The sequence below is a fragment of the Brachionichthys hirsutus genome, chromosome 8, assembly GCF_040956055.1.
Source record: "Brachionichthys hirsutus isolate HB-005 chromosome 8, CSIRO-AGI_Bhir_v1, whole genome shotgun sequence".
NCBI classification, from domain to species: domain Eukaryota; kingdom Metazoa; phylum Chordata; class Actinopteri; order Lophiiformes; family Brachionichthyidae; genus Brachionichthys; species Brachionichthys hirsutus.
The window spans coordinates 1,360,549-1,375,388 of record NC_090904.1 but is presented as its reverse complement, the minus strand read 5'-3'; the positions used below and the strand labels follow the sequence as shown (position 1 = coordinate 1,375,388).

General features: G+C 46.2%; 2 protein-coding genes across 5 annotated transcripts; both read left to right on the top strand.

The window, feature by feature from the left end:
* Positions 1–229: 229 nt before the first annotated feature.
* On the top strand, positions 230–3,567 carry LOC137898150 (keratin, type I cytoskeletal 18-like). The gene is made up of 7 exons (XM_068742147.1): positions 230–713; positions 1,895–1,977; positions 2,138–2,294; positions 2,393–2,557; positions 2,628–2,753; positions 2,924–3,144; positions 3,278–3,567. Exons 1-7 carry the CDS (start codon positions 267–269, stop codon positions 3,315–3,317), a joined length of 1,239 nt encoding a protein of 412 aa, XP_068598248.1. The 5' UTR covers positions 230–266; the 3' UTR covers positions 3,318–3,567.
* A 1,544-nt stretch (positions 3,568–5,111) lies between these two features.
* On the top strand, positions 5,112–13,171 carry eif4ba (eukaryotic translation initiation factor 4Ba). Of its 4 annotated transcripts, XM_068742841.1 has the most exons (15): positions 5,112–5,125; positions 6,933–7,076; positions 7,330–7,535; positions 8,084–8,200; positions 8,668–8,722; positions 9,049–9,183; positions 9,443–9,574; positions 9,654–9,824; positions 9,963–10,236; positions 10,315–10,403; positions 10,521–10,773; positions 11,090–11,118; positions 11,678–11,807; positions 12,106–12,178; positions 12,397–13,171. In XM_068742841.1, the coding sequence occupies exons 1-15, from the start codon at positions 5,113–5,115 to the stop codon at positions 12,472–12,474; spliced, it is 1,899 nt and encodes a 632-aa protein (XP_068598942.1). In that variant the 5' UTR covers position 5,112; the 3' UTR covers positions 12,475–13,171. The 4 variants fall into 4 exon arrangements, with proteins under 4 accessions (XP_068598942.1, XP_068598940.1, XP_068598939.1 ...); XM_068742839.1 differs by lacking the exon at positions 11,678–11,807; XM_068742838.1 differs by lacking the exon at positions 12,106–12,178.
* Positions 13,172–14,840: the final 1,669 nt, after the last annotated feature.

Below are 14,840 nucleotides of genomic sequence, written 5' to 3'. Positions count from 1 at the left end.
TGGAGACAGAAAATACACCGTGAAAAGAGGAACAAACGGGTGAATGAGAGCCTGAGAGATCAGGGAGGGGGGGGGGCGGGGCAGGAAATGAGGACTGGGGCGATGTTCAAGTGGGCAGGGTCTGTAAGACCAGCTGTGATTGAAGGAGAGAAGTAGGAGTATAAGTTCCCCACTTTCCACTGCCAGCGTCTCTGTTTCAGCCGGCCAGCAGCGAGTCTCCATCTTACTTTTCATCTCGTTCCCTGTCGGGACAAAACTTCTTCGCAATGACCTCTAGAAGATTCAACGTGCAGCAGACACCCTTCTCCCACCTCTCCTTGACCCGTTCCACGCCACAGTACCGTTCGGCCAGCGTTTATGGTGGTGCTGGTGACCACGGCGTCCGCATTTCCACCAGCTCGGCGTCCATCCTGCGATCCGGTGCCCCGATGGCATCTTCCTCTACTGCCTTCAGGCTGAACAGCGGGATGGGTGCTGGAATGGGCAGCGGTGGATCCGGGGCGGCTGGTGGAGGTGCTGGGATCATTGGCAACGAGAGGGGAGCAATGCAGAACCTGAATGACCGCCTGGCCAACTACCTGGAGACAGTGAGGAACCTGGAACAGGCCAACAAGGAGCTGGAGATGAAGGTCATGGAGGCTCTCCAGAAGGGGGAGCGCAACATCAGAGACTACAGCAAGTATGATCCCATCGTCGATGACCTGCGCAGACAGGTAAGCTGAACAATCATTCAAATGGAGGTGAAGGACGAGTGGGGAATGTCCGTCTGAAACGCAGCGAAGCAGCCGATGACGGCTGAAATAAAAAAGTATGAATGTAAATTCTGCTCCCTGAATTTATTCATCATCACAAGGAAATGTTTCAAATCCAGAACGACCGGCGTATTTATTCATCTTCAAGTGCTAATCGTGCTTTTGCCGAGATGAGCAGCATTTTCTTTATAGGTTATCAGATTTCTTTACAAGAGAATGCAGGGTGTGGTTGCTGAGCTTTAACTCCCCCCCCCCCCCCCCCCCCCCCCGAAAACCAATTCATTCCCAGAACTTCCTCTCATGAATCACCAGCATGAGGGGGGAGCATGTGGGACAGAGCGAAAAGCTCCCAGACAACCCTCAAAAAGCATTTCCAAATGTCTCTGTTTGTAAACGGTGGTTCGGCAAGCATTCCTTGGTGTAGGAGGGCCTCAATGGGAAACAGATGTGTGGTAATTACACACACACACACACACACACACACACTCAAAGGCTCTTGGGCTGCTACCAAAAAATGTGTGTGCGTGAGTGTACCAGTTGTATAACAGTGGTCTCCAGTCAGCAGAGTCCAATGTCGTATTGTTCTGGAGACTCCAGAGGTTCAGCGTCGCATAATGGAACATTGATGGTGGCAGTAAGGGGCACGTATTAACCCTTTCCTCTGAAACAGGATATCAATGGCACATCAGAATTGATGAACCCACAAACACATTGAATTCACAGCAAGGACATGCAGAAACACAGTGGCAGATACCACGGGGGGGGGGGGGGGATGCAGAGGCGATGAAGTGTATGACTTATTCAGAGGAAACTTTTTTTTCCTGCAAAGCGCTGGAACCAGATTTGGCACAGGAGCAACTCTCCGTTTCCTGTCCTTCACTCTGTGGTTCCTCTTTCCACTGAACGTATCTGTGGCTTTAGGAATGTCGCGTCCTCAATGTGAAGCCGGATTCTTCCCTTTCTATTGTTATATAAATTAAATAGGATTGAACTCATAGGTTTCATTCTGCAGCTGTCTGGAACATCGACGACTCATTGATCTGAGCTCTTAAGTTTCACATTTCTATTCAGTCCAATTAGAGAACCATAAAAGACTGTTAAAAATCTCTTTTTCACTAATGCGTTTTTATTTTTTGGTCCAGATCTTCGATAAGATTGCGGAGAACGCCCGTTTTGTGCTGCAGATCGACAATGCCCGTCTCGCTGCTGATGACTTCAAAGTAAAGTATGTTGGGTTAAAATGAATCTCGATACGACATAAATATGGAACATTTAAACTCACTCTCCATATTGTCATTGCAGACTTTGCATGTGATTTAGAACCTGTGATTTTAACCTCCTGTCACGCCATTTTAAACTTGTTGAATGTGTCTGCACTCCGCCAGGTTCGACAATGAGACGGCAATCCGGCAGTCCGTGGAGGCCGACATTTCTGGCTTGAAAAAAGTCATCGATGACACCAACATGAGCAGGATGAATATCGAGAGTGAGATTGAAGCTGTGAAGGAGGAACTGGCCTTCCTGAAGAAGAACCATGAACACGTGAGAAAGCAGCAGCTCCTCACAAATCAGACTTCTGCTGGCTCATAAATCACAACTCCCGACTGTTTTGTGTATTTCGTCTTTCCGTTGGCTCGTAGGACGTGATGGAGATCAGGAATCAGATCTCCCATTCAGGTGTGCAAGTGGATGTCGATGCCCCCAAAGGTCAGGACCTTTCCCAAGTCATGGACGAGATGAGGACCAACTATGAGAAAATTGCCGTGAAGAATGCAGATGAACTCAAAAGATGGCATGAAAATCAGGTGAAGGAATGTTAAAAAAGGGTCATCAGCATTTAATTTGTTGTCTAACACACTTTCCGCTTCTCCTTAGATTGTGGACGTACAGATGCAGGTATCACAGAACACAGAAGCCCTTCAGGGAGCCCAGGGGGAGATAGGCGACTTATCCAGACAGATACAGACCCTGGAGATTGAACTTGCATCCCAGCAGAGCTTAGTAAGCATTTATTTTACAAGCATTTCATGTTTTGTTTTGGTTAAGTTTCATCTTTATTCCGTAATGGCAATTGAGAGTCACGACTTTCCCATGCTGTCACTCGAGAGAGACCAAAATGACATTTCTCGCATGCCTTTGATTCCGCTCTTTTCTTCTTCATCCTTTAACAGAGAGCATCTTTAGAGGACACATTGCAGAACACGGAGCTACGAAACAATATGGAAATGGAGAAGTACAATTCCATCATTATCCGTCTGGAGGAGGAGCTGACCAAACTGCGTGCAAACATCCAGCAACAGACCCATGAGTATGAAATGCTGCTCAACATGAAGATGAAACTGGAGGCTGAGATTTCCGCATACAAGGGTCTGCTGGATGGTGGAGACTTCAAGTAAGCGTTAACAAGATGTCGTGGATTAGAATTCGATCATTAATTGTGTCTCCATCATGGCAGTTCCAGTCAAATAATGTGTCCACATGAATGTTTTAAAAATCTAAAAGTACTTTCTTTGTCTTTGGCACAGGCTCCAGGATGCACTGGATGAGCTGGCAGCTTCAAAATAATCTGGATTAAAGAGTATGGGACCCCCCCCCACCCCAAAAAATAAATAAAAATACAGAACTCCCAGCAATTCCATTATGAAAAGAAATCCATTCTTGTCTGATCAACTACAATCAGTTTTAAACCAAGATGACAAACACAAGTTTGGAATAAATGCATTTGACTGTATAACGCTGAAACGTCGCTACCTTAAAAGCAACACTTATCTGATCTGAGAGCAAAATAAAAGTGAATAAAAGCACAGACTCAATCACAACAGCCGCTCTTGCATCTCTTGTTGTTGCACCATGTCAGAATATGCATGTCAGTTTTAGTAATGATTATTATGGTGATCTGTTGACAAAAGGGCTACAGTCTAAAAAGATGCGGCAAATAAATTACACGATTTTTACTCGGATGATGTTTGGCCACTAGGGGGCAGAAGACCTTTAAAAAAAAGTGTAAGTATGGAGACACAGCCAAATAAAGTACAGTGCTGTACTTTTGTTTTCCTCTATGTTTCTGGGCCATTCTGGTCCAAAAACATTAAAAAAAGGGAAGATCAGATACAAGTCTGCTTACTGAAGAGTCACTTCCTCTCTGCACCACATTGACCCTGCCCCTTCACGAAGGGTTCTTTCCAGTGGGAGAAATGAACTCGGGCTACGACCTTATGATCGTCCTGCAGTTACCAAAGCAAATACTGGAACAATTCGTCATTAGTCACATGTTTTTCCAAACATTCTGACACTAAAATTACATTTTCAGATCTGCAAATCTGGAAAATAAGTTTAGCTGTCTTTACCCCATGCAGCAGCAAACATTAGTGAGATCTGGGACTTCATTTGTAAATGCTGCATAGTGCATACACACATAGACAAAAAGGTGTACATAGTTACCAAGCAAACCTTGGAGCTTATAGAAAACATAATATGAAGGGAGATTTTGTGGTCTTCCACGTGAGTGCTAAGAAATGAGAAGCTACAACTCCAACGGAAATGGAAAAGGATGAAATTGGGCAAGTAAACAAACCATATCAAACATTAATTAATAATTTAACAATACACTTAAAAATTATACACATTTTATATTCTCTTGAAAGCACCTGAAAGACACAGGAAGCCTCTTTGATGAGAGGTTAAATGTCTTCAATCAAACTTGAACATGCCCAGTTGATTCCGAGAATGACAATCTATTACGGTAATCCCTTTACAAGTAAAATATTGTAATTGTCCCTATGTTACAATGGCAACAAATAATTCTAAAATAAAATATAGTGCATACCTGGCCCTGTAAATAGTTTTCAAAACTTTATTTTCAGCTCACTATTTTGTTTTTGAACCATTGTTGCTATCTTGACAGTTTCCTCTGATCTATTTTAAGAAGTACAAGCCTTTTGTAGCATCTAATGATTTTCATTTACAAGATAGTGGTTATATTACATTATGTTTATGACAATTAATATTATGCCATGTCATGTGATTTTATTTGTATTTGATAGATGTTCTGGATGCCTATTTGTGCAAAATAACTTTATTAAAGTACACCATGTTTAATGGGATACATAGTAGTACTAAAGAAAACTCGAAGATTAGAAATCAATGAAGGACAAAAACTTGCCAGGGACGATGTAAATAACACAGAGGCTTCTAATAAAGTTTTCAATATTCCTGTTAGATTTACAGTGTGTCAATAAAGTTCTAACCCGGCTCTGAATACATACAAGGGATGAGTTGTGTCTGTGAACGGCAATGCGCGCTCCCGATGGCGAACCTCTGACGCGTTCATCCGGGTACTGATACGAACTCGCTCTCCAACATGGCGGCGTCAGGTGAGGTTTACGAGGTTGAGCGTTTGGGGTGGGTTAGGAGTAATTTTATCTAATTATTCGTTGTTATGGTTAAACATTTCTAATTTTGGAATTGTTAACGCGTCGTAGTATTTATTTGTGCCGTTGTCGAGCGCGTATAAATGGGTTAGTCTGTGGTTTCGAGCCGTGAAAGAGCCAACTGAGGAAGGCAAATGAGCGAGGCAGAGGCTGGCCATTATTATGCTCGTCTTCTGCGCGGTGTGTTTTACTTTCGGAATGGCTGCTGTGATGAGCGAGTTATCTGCTTTTGAGTTTAGACCTCATCACGCGTTGGGGCCAGTTTGTGGCGTGCTATGAAACGCCATTAACTGTGCGCAGGGCGGGCACATTGCACGCCTGTAGCGGGGCTTGCTGCGCCGCTCAGCGCAGATAAGCATCGAGCGCAAGCGCGTTCGGTGGAGGGGGGGTCGGGCCGAGAAGTCCGGCCGGCCCGGGGACTCTCCCCACGTGTGCAGCCTCGGCTTTCTGCTGTCTCGGTGCGTTGAAACGTGGTCGTTGCGCCATTTGGGCCTTAAAACTTGCGTGGCAGCTTCACAACTTTAAAGCGTCCCTTCCAACCGGCCAAGTCATTCCTCGATCGTGGCGCACTTGGATCCTGGCGCCGCGACGTGCGCTAGGCCCCAAAAAAACCCGAGTTGGCTAAGCACGGTAGTTCCCCGTCAGCAGACTGAGCCGTCGTCGCTGCACGCACGAAGACACGCGTGGAGGTTTTCGCTAACACAGATTTTAGTGTAGAAATGATTCTCACGACGGCTCGGCTTTAGTAGCGTTAGCAAAAGTCACTTTTCTCCATTTGCGTAAGCGTTACGCAGCTACGCTCGTTATTATCACCTTATTGCGGCGCGCTGAGAAAGTTCCTGCGTGGTCGGTACGCGACGTGCGTACAAGTATATGTTTAGTTTCAGGCCGTACGCGTGATGCGTGGCAGTTATTTGTTTTAAACAATGACAGCTTTTTGGAATTGGGACATCTTGTAAATCTTTTGTAGCGACGTGCGTAAAGAATGTCACGGCAGCCGGGATTTTCACAATAAAGCTCGAAGCCGTCTCTGTCGCTGAGAACAGAGCAGACCTGTTCTGTGGGATGAGCTGCGTGGTCGAACCGGTAACTGTTTCTCACGCAAAGGGACTCTCCGCATGCGCTTCTGATCCATTTTGCTGCGGCTGCCGTGTGAAAAGCCCAAACGGGAGTCACACGTGTGGCTTTTCTGCCTCTGAGCACAATCACAAATGGTGGACAGTCTAAATGCAGAAGATCAATAACTGGGAAACTCGAGGTTATAAATGTAACGCGTGGAAAAGGCTTCGGTCCCGCCCCACAGCAAACAAGGCCGGAAATTAATGCCCGAGTCATTTATTAAATGATGATTCATCATCTGTGCCGATGGCCGTTTATTTACTTCTTCAGATGGGGGGGGGGGTTAATACAAACGTTGATTATGAACAGAAACAAGATACTATTTTAGACAGATATTGATATATAATTTTGTCACCTCGATCCACGGTGTGAACTTTATTACACCGACGATTGATTCATACCTAGAATTTACAGGTGGGTTGGAGGTGCGGCACCAAAAAGGTGAGGCAAGCCTTTACTGGTCGGCTTCCGAATAGCCTTTAGACAGAATAGTTTGTGTGTTAGTGTTACTTCCTCCACTGCAGTCCCCTTTAACTGTTGCACTACGAATATTTTAGTGGAGAAACTGTTCAGACTGCCGAGTCGGCGTTTCGTAGCCGTCTCTGCGCTCATGTGTTCATCTCCTCTTTAGCTAAGAAGAAGAACAAGAAGGGGAAGACCCTCACTCTGATCGACTTCCTCGCAGAGGACAAGAGCGGAGGAAGCAGTGCGGCTCCCAGCTACCCGACCAAGTCCACCAACTGGGCCGATGAGACCGACGACCTGGATGGCGACGGTGAGCAAGCGGAAAGCCTTCTAGTTGTTTTCCAAAGAAGGTGTGTTGAGGAATGAGATCGGTGGGGTCGTGCTATCGAGCTAGCTAGGTGAGAGGCCACTCCACGGTCTTACGAAGCTACTTTTCTTTTTGCCGTCTCTGAATCGCACAGTTCCGTGAATTAAAAGGAACTTGAAGTCAAAGTGAGATCATCAGATGTTGATCAGTAACTCGGTTTGTATTTATTTAAATGTTTCTTTTCTCACCTGCGCAGTCTCAACGTCATGGCACACGGAGGAGGACAGCTACCGGGCGGCGCCCATCGACCGCTCCAGCCTGCCCACGGCGCCTCGCTCTGCTCGTGAACCCAATGTTGACCGGTCCAAGTTGCCCCGTAGCCCGCCTTACACGGCCTTCCTGGGCAACCTACCCTATGATGTCAGTGAGGATTCGATCAAAGAGTTCTTCAGCGGCTTGGCAGTAAGTGGAGCAAGCAAAAGCGCATGCTCTGAATGTCTTTACCGGAGCCGCAACGCGTTGACTCTTCTGAACGTCCTGTTAAACGAGTCATTGTCGTGAGTGTTCGGTGAGTCCTGCTTTTTAAATCTTACGGTAACGTTCTACTTCCTGGCATGCTGCAGAACCAGATGAGCTTTTCTAGTTAGTAATTGAGAACACGACTCGCCAAGTCTGTCGTCTTTTTCCCCCCTTTTGGATCGACGGGTGTTTAAAGTGTGGCGCTACGACTGCTCAACCTGTGAACGCAGGAATGCTTCGAGACAAGTCGGTTTCCTTGTGTGGCCCAGAACATGGAGGCGGGCGCGTCTTACACGTGAACGGGGCGCCGCGTCGGGAACAGAGATGCATCGTGGGAGTTGCTAGAAATCATTTAAATCTCTGCAGAACTTACTCGTCTGGCATTTTCTCCATCGTCTCGTTAAACAAATCCTTCCGGAATTTAAATTTGCATACCTGGACTGCATTCTGCTGCCTTCTCTGATTCACGTTTGGCATGTCTTCCTCTCCAGATCAGTGCCGTGCGTCTCCCTCGAGAGCCCGGCAACCCGGAGAGACTGAAGGGTTTTGGCTACGCTGAATTTGATGATGTGGATTCCCTCCTGCGAGCCCTCAGCCTCAACGAGGAGGTGAGACGAGGGCGGCTGAATGTTTATTCCCTTAAATGTAGCTCGTCCAAACCACTTCCCCCGCCAAAGAAGTTATGAAGAGTCGTCCTTTTTCATCAAATTAAAGTGTGTGTGGGGGTGGGGGGGAGATCATATATCCCCAGCTCAAAAACTGTTAGGAGTACATACAAAACGTGTGTAATTATACGGGCTCCTTCACTTTGCTTACTTTCACATTCTAAAGGCACACCTGAAGTGATTTTTTAGTTGGTTTGGCCACTTTGTCCTGTGACACGGGTCACGGTTTAGGGGACGTCTGTGTCCATGGAAGCAAACGTTCTGGTTATTTATCGCCTGGAGCTAAATTCACATTAGTGAAACCCTCCCTGTACTTGTATTGCACAATAATATCTTAACTGAGATTTTTTTATGTTATCCGTTTCTTTGTCTTAAAAACTGCATGTAACTAACTGTTGTCTCATCAACAGAACCTGGGAAACCGAAGAATTCGTGTGGATATTGCAGATCAGTCCAACGATAAAGGTGCAGTTCTCCTCGGCGTAATAATGTCACTGCACATGGCCACTAATAAATAAAACGAGTTATGGACATTGCTGTTAATGCTCCATTATAAAGAAATATAACATATAAAACTTTCATTTCCCCTCTAATTTATAAAAATGCGCCTTCAAATGTCCATTAAGTTATGAAGGTACTTTAGTAAATACAAATCACTCTTAAAAAAAAAAAGAAGTTTTGCGTTATTGTGATCAGTTTCTACCTCTGCGTGTGGTAAATTGGGACTGAGGTCCCTTTTCTTCAATTTTGAATAATTAAACTTGTGCTCTTTTTATTTCCCCAAACCTCAGAGAGAGATGGAATTATGGGAGGCCGGGGACGGATGTCGGACATGGGACCTGACCGGACAGATTCTGACTGGAGGGCCCGCCCCGCTGTAGACGCCGACGAAGTGCCGCAAAGAAAAGACGATGGCTTTGGAGAGAGTGAGTCTTTATGCGCTATGACCCGTTTCTAACATTTTAAATTTCAGTTCCATCGGGTGGTTTGGTTAAATATTAGTTTTAGTTTTAAGCAATCTATTCTCATTCCTTTTGTGAAATTAAATTGTCCCCCAGGGTCAGAATAACTCTGTAATTCGTGTGTAAGTGTTTATCCGCGTCTGTTTCTACTGTCTGACGCTGCTTCGTACCTGCAGGTCAGGCGCCGCATCGCTTCTTCATTCCATTGTCTCTATTGTTACAGGATCGCGGGACCGTTACGAGTCGGATCGTTACAGAGATGGGCCGAGGCGGGACAATGACCGCTATGAAGGAGGAAGAGACCGCTACCGCGATCGCTATGACGACAGGGACCGCAGAGACTATGATAAAGGAGGTGTGTCATTTAGCTTGTTTGGCCCTACCTGTAGCTCTTCTTGCCCGTGGCAAACGTCTAGCTTGCGCTCTCCTTCTAGGTTATGACTCTCGTGGTGGTGCCGGAGGTCGTCGGGCCTTCGGTAGTGGCTTCCGCCGTGATTATGACGACAGTCGAGGGAGCAGCGATCGCTATGGTGACCGGGACCGCTATGGGGACCGGGACCGCTATGGGGACCAGGAAGAACGGAATGACAGGCGTGAGGAAAGAGGTGACGGTTCAGTCTGAATTCTGTCTTTAGTCAGCATTATTTATTAAATATCTCAAACAAGGTTATTTGGATATTTGGGATTGAGCTTAAGTTACAAATTCCATTGACATTCAATATCCTTTGCTGTTGTCGCACCAGCCCCCCAGCAGAGGCCCAAGTTGAACCTTAAGCCCCGCACTGTTACCAAGGAGGAAGAAGCTAGCAGTGGTAGCGCACCAGCTTCAGCTCCGGCTCCAGCTCCAGCTCCGAGCAGCAACACCAGGGCCTCGTCTATCTTCGGTGCTGCCAAGCCGGTTGACACGGCAACCAGGGAGAGGGAGGTGGAGGAGAGGCTGAAGAAGCAGGAAGAGAGGCTGCAGCGACAGCTGGATGAGGACAAAGGCCGGGGACCTGAAAGAAAGATGCGAGACAGGTCGGGGTTTCCTTCGCTCGTGCCGTGACGCCAAAGTAGTTTCAGCTGCTGATGGCGCTTGTTTGACATTATTTTCAGGGATCCAAGCTGGCGCAATGAGGAACCTCATGGCCAGCGTTCTCGCACCGGAAGTGAGTCCTCACAGCCAGGAAGTACTTCTGGCAGAGGTGAGATATTTCTTCATAAAACGTTATATTGTGCATCAATAAAGCTTCTCTCTTCGCCACTGAGAGTCAGGAAGCAGGAGAAACGGTAGCAAACGAGCGCTCCTCTTCTTTCACTAGGGTCCCGATGTCGAGATGGTGAGCGCTCTGGGGAGAATGAGGTTTTCGGTGGGAGAGACAGTGACCCCTCTTCTCCTGGGGCCTCCCCACACCCCCCCTCCACCGGCTCATCCAAGGAGCCATTGAAAGTGATGCCTGCGCCACCTCCCAAGGAGAACGCATGGGCCAAGAGAAGTGCAGCCAGCGCAGGCTCCGGCGATGGCGACGGACGAGCTCCCGTCTCACCGAGCGGCTCGGCTCCTCCCAAACCGAGGTGAGAACCGGCGTGCCACGCCCTGCAGGGGGCAAATTACGAGGGCGAGACCTAAGGTGAAAACGGAGCAGTGAGGACAGTCCCGAGGTTTCTTCTGCTTTGATTTGGGAATGGGCGGTCCCAAGAGCATGAGGACGTTTAACACGCAGACAAGATGCCTTCAAGAGCCAGTCAGCAGCAACAGGATGTCAACGCTGACTGACTGTTTACTGTTTTTAAAGAGCAGAGTTCTTATGGTTGAATAAATGTGTGTTTTACACCAAGAAATAACATCTCCATGAATCTCATCTAGCGCCTTTTGTTTTTTTGTCTCTAGTTTTGCAGATGAAAGAGGATCAGAGAAAGGTAAGACGTTCTGCTGATTGCAGGGAACGCCCCCCTCCCTGGTGGAGGATGGGGTGCAAGCGAAGGAACCTCAGAACGTTGGATTCCATTCATGTCTGATGCTCTTTGCCGACGGCTAAAGCTAACGTGGAGTTTGGTGGCTAATGTTTAGCTGAGCCTCGTAGCGGGACCTGCGTCTCACGGCTGATCGACCGTGGGTAGGTTTTACAGAGCGACTGTTTCAGGTGTTCCTCAACAGCCGACAACATGTTCACACACAGAGAGATGGGGGCGGGGCACGCAGTCGTTACAGGACGGAGCTAAAATGTTGTTTTTCCCAAATTAATACTTCTGATTTTTATGCTGCAGAAATCCGTCCAAGTATGAAAGTGTCAAACGGCTCCATTATCTCGAAGTTCTGTCAGAAACCTTTTGCAAACTGAAGCCAATATCAGATTTAAATTAAATGAGGTCCCCCCCCCCCTCACTGGCTGTTTGTGCCTCGGTGTGTCGTGAGTGTAGTCTTCTGTATGAAGTCCTCCAGCTTCTCTTCATTCAAATGTCTGGCCTCTCCTTTAAGATGAGAACAAGGCTGACGGTGTGCTTCGACACCATGGGCCCCCACGGGTGCAAGGGGGGCCGTCAGGACCTGCAGCAGGGCGGGTCCGAGGAGAGGGGCCCAACAGAGATCGAAGAAAGGAGGCAGACAGGTCAGCCATCCAAAGCTAGCAACTCCCCGAATCCTCAAACGGAGGACATTTACTGGGCGTTTGTACCGAGAGGCTAACTGATGACGTCTAATATTGATCACTGCAAACAAGTAATTCCAGTGCTAAAATACCGGCAGTAGGGCGTAAATCAGTTTGTGTTTTAGTCTCAATTTGCGTGACCTGGACTCCAGGATGCAAAGCGGCATCGTTCCTGTTCTTCTTAGCCGTCGACAATGCAGGCTAGCGTTCCAGCACAGCGCTCTGCTCACTTTAACCTGTGTGGCAACTCTAATTGTAGAAAGGATAACAGAGGAGACCGAGACTCCCGGCCAGCCCCAGAGCCAAAGAAATTTGAAGAAACCCCAACCCCTGTAAGTCTCTGACTGCCCAGGTTGAGATTTTGATCTCATCAAAAGTGCTTGTAAATCAAAGGTTTCCCTGAAGCCGCCGCAAGCAGCCCCTCTCCTCTCGCATTAGCTGATAAAAGGCATCCTTTAAAAACAAACGCACCTTAGAAATGACTCGGAACTGTTTGAAGCTGTTTTTCCATCTAAGAGAACTGATCCAGGGTCTGTTTTTAATTTTGCAGAAGTTCAGCTCAGCCAGTAAGTTCTCCGCTTTGCTAATGGACGGAGACCAAGGAGAAGACGCAGAGGACATAGAATAGAGAAAATGACAAGACGCATGGCAAGGAGAACACGACAAACGCAGGAAGAAATAATCTCACATAGCTTATGAAAAAACTCTATACATGGAAGAGGATCTTTTGGACCCCCCCCTTTCTTTCATCCTAGAAACCTGTCCATTTTCAAATTACTCACCTATCACCCCTTCCCTGCCCCACAATCAAGACTATTCTGGTTTCAAAGAATAGTCACATACTGGACTTGTTTTAAATGGAAAATCAAAGTAGCGGAAAAATACGCGATGAACACGTTGAGTTAATTGTGATAAATAAATGGCTAAATGGAGGAAAAATGAACTTGTATATTTGTGAATCAGGTGTGGCGAGGTTGGATTAGAGATTTAGTTTAGCAAGTTTATTTTTCCCCAAAACCATTGACTGTCTATCCTAAATGAAATGTAAAGGCTTTAATTCTGACCCAATTTCATCACGACCACTCGAGGATGAAGAAGTTTTGTTTGAATCGGTTCAATAAATTATGTCTTAAATACGCGTTTTCCAACATTGATAAGAGATCGGGTACTAACTCTGGTGTGTGTGTGTGTGTGTGTGTACTGCTCAACCAAACTTTATTTCATCATTTTGGTGGACACTTTGCCAAAATAAGAAGGCATTGTGTTGTACATATATAACAGTATTGCAGGAGTGACGTACTGAAAAATAAAAAGTCTCACACTAATGGATGAAGTGCCGATGTCAGTTTCTACACCTTTAGATGAAATAAGATAACGTAAAATCTCGTCGTTGTACGCATTATGGAAGAGTTTTAAATCGGTCGTTGGGAACCTAAAAATACATTAAACACTAATCTAGTGTTTAGCGGCCAAAGTCGACAAACTCAAACGTCTTGCAGCTTCTTTATTAAAATGACTTGGCCTGAGGTGTGATCCCGCCATATCAAATCATCACTGAGATTATCTGGCACCCGATGGGTTAATGCTGAAGACCTTTTGTAGTGGCCGAGTCATTAAAAGCTAAATCAAAGCACGTTTCGGTCGTCTTCGGGGTTCCTCTGCTTCCCGTGTGGTCCGGGGGAAATGTTTCTTTAGCGTCGGCCCCCTGCTTTGGGCTGGAACTCTGCTGGCAGCTGCCCAGGATCCTGCTGAGCTTCACACACAGACAGGAGGACGGCCGCTGGGGGGGGGGGGGGATCAGCATCGCGACGGATCAGCATCGCGTTATGACGTGAAAAGTTCATTATTGTATTAAATAAAATACAAACTTATCTGATTAGAACAAACGTTTTTTTTTAATTGCGTTAAATTTGTGCATCTTACAAAATGTTTGCTTTATAGTGATAACATGTTTGAGTTTAAATACTCGGCAGTACAACGTGGTAAATCCTACGCTTGATTTAAATTCACACCATTTGATCAGATTCTGACTTTGGTCGAAACCCGTTGAGGTTCTGCTCATCAGAATTCCAGCGCCTGTAATTATAACCTGAAACGTTTCGCGTTATAATTGAACGTATCTGGATATAATGTGATTCTTTTGTCAAACTAATTTCCCAATTGGTAGGAAAGTATTCACTCCCCATTGTCGATGTGGTTTATAGGCAAAATATACTTTTATCAGCTGTTTGAAATATAAAATCAAGAAAAATTTAACAAATCAGATTTCAGTTGATTCTTCCAAATGGTATTAAATTAAATTTATTTTTGCCTCCTTTGCCCTTTTAAAGCTTCCCCAGTGCCTAATGGCGCTCCCTTTGGCTGCTATGATCCCGGCACCAGCCTGGGACAGCATTCCTGAGGAATCCGGGCCCATTCCTCGTGAATAACGGCCTCCGCTTCTGTCACATTCCTGTTTTTTTTTTGTCCTGCCGTTTCCTCTTCAAATCTCACCAGAGATCTATGGGATTCAAGTCAGATGACTAACACACAGTAACTTGTTGGGATCGCTGTCCTTTCGGAACACCCAATGAATGATGCCCGAGCCTCGCAGATAGTGAGGAGCTTCCCTCTATGCCTTCCTGATAAGGAAATCCCTCCTACCGTTTCCACATCGCAGGTTTCTAGAACCCGGGGAAGCAAAGTGACCGTCCCGAGCTTCAGAAGTTCTTTAGTTCCATTGGTCCATAGAGCAGAATCCCACTGAGTTACAATGATCTTGGCGTTCTGGAGGCGTCTTTCGTTGTGTTTTTGGTGCAGCAGTGCTGAGCAGCTTGAAGTTGTTTTAAATTTAGGCTCAACAGAACTAAACGATAAAGTTTGTTTAACATTCTAACAACGTCTGACATCATTTTGGGTTGAATGAAACTTGTCATGCAAACAGCTGGTAAGTAGTAAACAGTATTATTGTACTTGATTATTGAAGTACTTTACAGAAGAAATACCTGAGTACAT

What these genes read in the sequence shown, in the direction of transcription:
- LOC137898150 (XM_068742147.1), top strand. Translation starts at nt 267, where the DNA reads ATGACCTCTAGAAGATTCAACGTGCAGCAGACACCCTTCTCCCACCTC. An exon ending in GCTGATGACTTCAAAGTAAA is followed by an intron (nt 1,978 to 2,137) that starts GTATGTTGGGTT and finishes GCACTCCGCCAG; the next exon opens with GTTCGACAATGAGACGGCAA. An exon ending in CTGGATGGTGGAGACTTCAA is followed by an intron (nt 3,145 to 3,277) that starts GTAAGCGTTAAC and finishes TCTTTGGCACAG; the next exon opens with GCTCCAGGATGCACTGGATG.
- eif4ba (XM_068742841.1), top strand. An exon ending in AGTTCTTCAGCGGCTTGGCA is followed by an intron (nt 7,536 to 8,083) that starts GTAAGTGGAGCA and finishes CTTCCTCTCCAG; the next exon opens with ATCAGTGCCGTGCGTCTCCC. An exon ending in GAAAGAAAGATGCGAGACAG is followed by an intron (nt 10,237 to 10,314) that starts GTCGGGGTTTCC and finishes CATTATTTTCAG; the next exon opens with GGATCCAAGCTGGCGCAATG.